At 37.1% G+C, this 8232-nt stretch overlaps 1 protein-coding gene across 1 annotated transcript; it reads left to right on the top strand.

The window, feature by feature from the left end:
- Positions 1-3859: 3859 nt before the first annotated feature.
- Positions 3860-7804, top strand: LOC108331852 (receptor protein-tyrosine kinase CEPR1). Its single transcript, XM_017566831.2, has 2 exons — positions 3860-6597; positions 7104-7804. The coding sequence occupies exons 1-2, from the start codon at positions 4071-4073 to the stop codon at positions 7496-7498; spliced, it is 2922 nt and encodes a 973-aa protein (XP_017422320.1). The 5' UTR covers positions 3860-4070; the 3' UTR covers positions 7499-7804.
- Positions 7805-8232: the final 428 nt, after the last annotated feature.

An 8232-nucleotide genomic window follows, 5' to 3' on the forward strand; every position in this document is an offset into this window, starting at 1 on the left:
TGTATTGAATAACATAAATCATAAAGGGTTGAGATATATATTATGTCTAACCCTTGTGAATAAGGGAGTTAATTATTTATATACATTTTGAATACTAGAAAAAAGAATAATGATGAATGCATTCAACCTCCAAAATGAGTCTCCACCCAAGAATTGAATTTTAATTGTGTAAAACCTTCTGTTTATAAATTTTTCAAAGCACACATCTCGTTGAGTTGAACTTGAAATTTGTGTACTTGATTTTGTACCTGAAGTAACCAACTCTATTGATAATTGATTTTGTTGATATATTCTTTAATCTTCAGTTATTTTCGCTTATCTGCAAAATTGTAAATCAAATACTTATCTTTTCCAAATTATTAAATAAAACCTTGATTATTTAAGAAAGATAATAATAAAAATAAACAAAATAAAAAGCATGGTAATGTCAATTATCAATCTTTCATCTTTTGAACTTTATGATAATAACACTAAATTATTATATTATAGTAAATTAAACATCTTTATACCATCGTGGTGGTAAAACTAAATTCATTTGAATGAATTAGAAAATAAAAATAATTATATAAAAAATTATTAAATCAAAGTTGAGGCAATGTGATATGGGCCTAGATTGAGGTGAATTAGCCTCAACCTAGACAAGTCGAGTCAGTCCAAACTTAAGTCAAATCAAGTTGGCCTAGGTTTAGGTCGAACCAAATTGATTTGTGCTAAGGTCGAGCCAAGTTAGTATGGACTTATACTTTATCGATTCAACTCGGGCTCAGGTGTATCGATTCAACCTTGGCCCAAGTCAAGCTAAATTAATTTGAGTCCAAGTCGAGCTGAGTCAGCTTAGGTCCGTGTTGACTTAAGTCACCTAGATGTCGAATGAGTCGACCCAATTGTCAAGTTAAGTTGGCCAAGACCTATGTCGACCTGAATTGGCCTATATCCATGTTAAGTTGAGTCATCTTAGGTCCAAGTTCAGTCAACTTGGTCTGGGCCTAGGTCAAATCAAATTGTTCAGGATCCATAATAAAACAAATTATCTTGGGCCTATGTCGAAATGAATTGGCCCAAGCTTAGGTCGAGCCAAATGGTCTAACCTTAAGTCGTGGTGAGTGGACCTAATTCAGTTGAGTTGGGATGGATCCACATTCATCCTAGTCGTGGCCAACCCACGTTCATTCAGGATGGGCTAAGCTAAAGTCGTTCCCTAGTCCTACCAACTTTTGGTCAAGCCTATCCCAATGAAGATCGCATTAGGATCAACCTCATCAAGAGCAGGTCAAGTTGAGCCTAAGTCGAGCTAAATCAACCCTATTATAGGTAGAGTTGAGTTTGCTTGAGTCAAGTAGAAATGGTAATGCTAATCGACCAGCCTCACATTTGGCCTGTAAAAGGCAGATCGGGTTGTCCCCTTCCCGTATAAAAAATATGGGTTAATTTCTTTGACTTGCATAACATTTGGCCTATTTAAGAAATTATTTGTTTTGTAATTTTTTTCTTATGTAAAATACTAATAAGGTGCAAAACTTTAATAACTTTATTTTTATTTAATTAACTTAGTAGAAAATAACAAATCCTATAAGCTTATTTCTTAAAATAAATAATATTCATAATTTTATAATTTTTTTTGAAGTACAAGCCTGTTAAACATAGAAATGACTTTGAACTAAATGATACAAGGGGTGAATGTGGGAGCTATTTTTGGATGGACTGAAGAAGAAATGCAAATGAGAAACACACAAGACGTGTTTTGCTAGTGCTATTGGATTTTAGGAATTTAAGTCAATGCAAATTATGTAGGCTAAAAGTAGGTCAATCTCTTGTTGATTCGTATGAGCTGCAAGACGTACCTAAATGAACCAATTGGCTAAAATGCTCAACCTATCTTGCACTTTTTCTTACGGGCATGCAGGTTTGTCAGCATAGCCCGTCCACCATTGTCATCCCTGGAGTTAAGGTTAAACCAACTTGATTTGCTTCTTATTTGGGTTAAGTCTACTTGAACCTAAATTGTGTCGAGTGTAGTCAATCCTGGTTGAGTCAGGTTTGAGTGAGATGAAGACAAACTATACTAGGTCAGTCCAAGTCAAATTGAATTCATGTTCGGCCAACACGTCAAATCTACATTGGTTCAAGATTATGTCAAGTTAGATTAAAACCATGTCAAATTGATTAGGTTAATTGATCCTATGTTGGATGGATTTATTAAAATAAAAGAGAAAAAGACATAAGATGAATCCTTAATATGTGTTGATCACATATAATTATGCATTTATAAATAAACAAAATACAAAAAAGATAAGTATAAGTTGGTTACATTTAAAACTAAATACATAATATTACAAGTAACCATATCTAATAATATCTTAACCATATCTAATAGAATTTAACATAATTGACAAAGTAAATTTAACAAAAAAATTAAATTTAAATTAATTAAAAAATATAAATCAATATAATATAATTAAAATGAATTTATATTTTAGATTCAATTTATTTTATTATATCTAGATTGATTTTAAATTGAATTTTGAAAATCAATCCATAACCCCTAGGTGAAACTCGCATGTTATAACACTAATAAGAAAAAAGATAATGATATTTTGACAACATTTTAATGTTATCTACGTGTTATTCTGTGATTGGTCCAAAATTATTTCACAATAATCATAAATACCAACATGAACCAATCACATAATGACACATAAATGGTGTTAAAATGTTGTGAAAAAATGTTGTCAAAGTAGTATCTATAACCTAAGAAAAAAGAATATTATATATAATACAACAAAAGTCAACCGAAGATTATTTTACATAAATTTGATCACTTTAAGTAGGTTGTCTGTATGTATGCACTTTGATCATTTTATAAATCTATCAATTTACAATTTCTTTTATTATTATATCAATCAAATTATTAATAAAATTTTCAATTATTTACGTTCATTTTTCATTCTCCTTCTCAATCTATACGACAACCTAATCCAATGAAATGGTTACTGTTGAAGTGATTATAAATTTTACAACTTGTGTCCAGCACGGTCAACCACAGCCAAAGTAGTCTGCTGTTAAAAAATAAAAAAGCTGGGGCATGATATACATATCAATACTGGGACACACCCTCAAAAGAGCAAGAAAAATTACAATATAAAAATGTATATCAGTATAAAATATTAATATTTTAAATTGTTAAATGCTCGTATTTTGTTATGGTGGTTAAAATATCAGCGTACTAGGAGTAAAAAATTACAAAAAATATTTTTAATGACGAGAACTTGTTCTAACCTGTTTAAAGCAACTGGAGAAAAAGAAATTATAAGTTGGATGATGAGCACTAAAAATGCATTTGTTCGCTTCCATCTTTGCTTTTGTTATTGAAGTGGGATATATCTTTGTAATTGGCTAGGATTGGAATCCATAAGAAAGATGTGGATCACACCCTCTCTCTTTCTCAACAAAATTATTATTTTCTTCCAAAAGAAAGCTTAATCGCATCATACATATATATATACGCTCATTAGTATCAGATGCACTTCATTCTACATGCTCTACATTACCACAACACAAAAAGAGAATGCCTTCTTTTCTTAAAATATCATTGTCAAAGGAGTATGCATTTTTTAAAAAGATCACACCATTATCACAACAGCATTTTACAAAAACTCTTTATCATTCGTCATCACTTATCCTTGCAAAAACTACATCTGTCTTTCTAAACTTAGATTATTTAGAGTTTCATTTATTTGTAGAATTATGAAGCAAGTGTATAATGTATGAATGAATATATGAGGAGTAGATTGTAACAGGTGTGCTGGGATAGTATAAAGTACATATGCACTGATGTTATTCTGTGATGAGGCAGTGATAGTGGAGTATAAACGTAAAGCCTCTTTACCAAAGATGTTCACTTCTCGCAGCAGTAGTACTTGAGCAAGAACCTGCTTTTTCATCATCAAGGCTTGTCACTGCTTCCCTAAGTCATCCACTCAACCATTCCATATCTTATATACATCTCTTACACCCTTCTTCTTCCCTGCAACCATTCACAATCACCTCTTCTATTTTTTTCTTCTCTCAAAATGAACCACCATCATCCCTTCATCACCCTCTTCTCTACTATACTATTAGTTTCCACCACCACCACCACCACCACCACCACCCTGTCACTCTCCCAGGTTATCATCACCAGTACCACCACCAAGAACCAGTCACAGTTTTTCTTTCTCATGAAACTCTCCCTCCCCGGAAAGTACCCCATGAATTGGGACGCTGGAAAACCAGTGTGCAGCTTCACCGGAGTTACCTGCAACACCAAAGGTGACGTTATCGGCCTCGACCTTTCAGGTTGGTCATCACTTACTGGAAAGTTCCCGGAAGATACATGCTCTTACCTCCCACAGTTACGTGTTCTCCGCCTCGGCCACACCAGGTTCAAGTTCAACGTAGGCACCATCCTCAACTGTTCCCACTTGGAAGAGCTTAACATGAACCACATGTCCCAGACCGGCACGCTCCCAGATTTCTCTTCCTTGAAATCTCTGAGGATTCTCGATTTGTCCTACAACGTCTTCACAGGCCAATTCCCCATGTCAGTGTTCAACCTCACCAACCTCGAGGTGCTAAACTTCAATGAAAACGGAGGCTTCAACCTGTGGCAGTTACCCGCAGATATTGACAGGTTGAAACACCTCAAGTCCATGGTTCTCACGACGTGCATGGTGCATGGTCAAATCCCTGCGTCCATAGGGAACATAACTTCCCTCATCGATCTTGAGCTGAGTGGGAATTTCCTCACGGGACAAATTCCGAAAGAGCTTGGTCAGCTGAAGAACCTTCAACAGCTTGAGCTTTACTATAACTACCATCTCGTTGGGAACATTCCAGAGGAGTTGGGGAACCTCACGGAGCTCGTGGATTTGGATATGTCAGTGAACAAGTTTACCGGGAGCATCCCTGCATCGGTTTGTAGGCTTCCCAAGCTTCAAGTCTTGCAGCTCTACAACAACAGCCTCACAGGTGAAATCCCAGGTGCGATCGAAAACTCAACAGCTTTAAGAATGCTGTCTCTGTACGACAACTTCCTTGTAGGACAGGTTCCCAAGAAACTGGGACAGTTCTCTGGAATGTTAGTTCTTGACTTGTCGGAGAATAAATTTTCTGGTCCGTTGCCAACCGAGGTTTGCAAGGGTGGTACGCTAGAGTACTTTCTCGTTCTGGATAACATGTTTTCTGGAGAGATACCACAGAGTTATGCGAACTGCATGATGCTGTTGAGGTTTAGAGTGAGTAACAACCGTTTGGAGGGTTCCATTCCCGCGGGACTCCTTGGTTTACCACACGTTTCAATCATTGATGTGAGTAACAATAACTTGAATGGTCCAATTCCTGAGATTAACGGGAATTCTAGAAACCTGTCTGAACTGTTCCTTCAGAGGAACAAAATTTCAGGTGTCATAACTCCCACAATATCTCGAGCCATTAGTCTGGTCAAAATAGATTTCAGTTACAACCTTCTATCTGGTCCAATCCCTTCCGAAATTGGCAACCTCAGAAGGCTCAATTTGCTTATGTTGCAAGGGAACAAGCTGAATTCTTCCATCCCTGGTTCACTCTCTTCATTAGAGTCTCTCAACCTTCTTGATCTCTCCAACAATCTTTTAACTGGGAGCATCCCTGAAAGCCTCTCTGTGCTGCTACCAAACTCTATTAACTTCTCGCACAATATGCTTTCGGGTCCAATTCCTCCCAAACTGATCAAAGGAGGCTTGGTGGAAAGTTTTGCAGGGAATCCTGGTTTGTGTGTGCTACCGGTGTATGCCAATTCATCGGATCGAAACTTCCCCATATGTCCAAGTGCCTACAAGAGCAAGAGGATCAACACCATCTGGATAGCTGGGGTGTCAGTGGTTTTGATCTTTATTGGGTCTGCCTTGTTTCTCAAACGTAGGTGCAGCAAAGACACCGCTGCAGTGGAACATGAGGAGACACTGTCTTCGTCGGTTTTCTCTTATGATGTTAAGAGCTTCCACAAGATCTCTTTCGACCAAAGGGAGATCATTGAGTCCTTGGTGGACAAGAACATAATGGGGCATGGAGGGTCTGGGACAGTGTACAAGATTGAGTTGAAAAGTGGTGATATTGTGGCAGTGAAGAGGCTGTGGAGTCGCAAGTCCAAGGATTCGACTCCAGAGGATCGGTTGTTTGTGGACAAGGCATTGAAGGCAGAGGTGGAGACCTTAGGAAGCATAAGACACAAGAACATAGTGAAACTATACTGCTGCTTCTCCAGTTTCGAGTGCAGCTTGTTGGTTTATGAGTACATGCCAAATGGTAATCTTTGGGATTCCCTGCACAAGGGTTGGACCCTTTTGGATTGGCCTACTCGTTATAGAATTGCACTGGGAATTGCACAGGGTTTATCATACCTTCACCATGATTTGCTTCTTCCTATTATCCATCGAGACATCAAGTCAACCAATATACTGTTGGATGTTGATTACCAGCCCAGGGTTGCAGACTTTGGGATTGCCAAGGTTTTGCAAGCAAGAGGAGTGAAGGATTCCACCACAACTGTCATTGCAGGAACATATGGTTACTTAGCCCCAGGTATTTTCTCCCACAAAAGTTATTTATAGTCATCATTTAAATTCATTTGTGCAAACTACCATCATATGTTTTCTTGAATGATAGAGCAAATAGTATATGCAAAAAGGAGTTTTTGTACAGCAGAAATCATTCAATACGATAAATTTGTTGAGTTTTACAATAGCTACCACTATAGTTGAACCTAATACGATGTCTGATCAGTTAACTAAGTAACAACTTTTGCAGTGCATAAAAATTAAACTCCGTGGTAAATGATTAAGAATACATTGACTATTAGCGTGCTGCTTGGATATTCTCATGGTACTGATCTCTGAATGATGCTTTTTTACAATGTAAATAATTGAGGTGCAGATATGAATGTTAAAATATAAGTACTACTTTGTACCAAAAAAAACATAGGTGGTACGTGGGGGTTGGACAATTAGTCATGTGCTAACTTCGCTGTCATCTTTTTGGTGTTCCCAACGCTGAATATTATTTTGTGCATGTTTTTATGGCTGTCACAGAATTTGCATATTCATCAAGGGCCACCACCAAGTGCGACGTCTACAGTTTTGGGGTGATTTTGATGGAGCTGTTAACTGGGAAGAAGCCCGTGGAGGCAGAGTTTGGAGAGAACAGAAACATTGTTTTCTGGGTTTCCAACAAAGTAGAAGGCAAGGAGGGGGCAAGACCAAGTGAAGTTTTTGATCCGAGGTTATCATGTTCATTCAAGGATGACATGATCAAAGTGTTGCGGATTGCCATTCGCTGCACCTACAAAGCCCCAACAAGTAGACCAACCATGAAAGAGGTTGTTCAGCTTCTGATTGAGGCAGAGCCACGCGGTTCCGACTCTTGCAAGTTGTCAACCAAAGATGTTTCAAATGTCACCGTAGTAAAGAAACCATATGAATTATAATTTGAGTAGCTTAAAGGGTAAGAAGGAGCATGTAACAGCTAAACATAGGCAGTCTCTCTATAGATGAAATGAAACTGAGAGATCCACTGTAGAAGAGAGATCAAATTAGTATAATCTTTTTTTTTTCTTCTAGGCAAGTAGTTTGTAGATTCTATCTTTGACTATGAATCTTCTCTCTGTAGCTGCTCCCTTTTACTGTCTTTGAGTTTTGACATTTTGTAAAAATTTGAAGCTAGATTTCTATCCAAGCTTTAAGGTAATGTACAGTATCTACATATATTTCATACAGCCCCACTTTGGAAAGCATTTGCCAACTTGCTTTGTGGAATTTGGGTTTTTTTTCTCCTGTATCAACACTTTTATTTTGAGCGATGCAAGATGGCTCCAAAAAAAGCAGCATATATGTTGTGATTGTGAGGACTGGAAGGTCGTGATTCGCAAAGAGCTCCCTTTTTATATTTTACATAAAAAAAATCAAAATGGGTTCCAGATTCTGAATACAATATTGTGGCATTATTTGTATGTGGAGGGTCCCTTTGCCAAAGCTATCCACTGGAAAATAAAGATGAATGGAATGATTGATTGATGAGAGCATCTTGTTTCCATTTTAGCCAGTGAAAGAGAAGAAAGAAGCACCATTAAGCTTTTCCTTTTTCCTCTTAAATCCTTTTCAAGTAGAGATTATCGTTTTGTTAGAACGAGGCCATGAGGAACAGAGCAATCAACCATGTCTA

Source organism: Vigna angularis, chromosome 4 (genome assembly GCF_016808095.1).
Source record: "Vigna angularis cultivar LongXiaoDou No.4 chromosome 4, ASM1680809v1, whole genome shotgun sequence".
In the NCBI taxonomy this organism is placed as follows: Eukaryota; Viridiplantae; Streptophyta; class Magnoliopsida; order Fabales; family Fabaceae; genus Vigna; species Vigna angularis.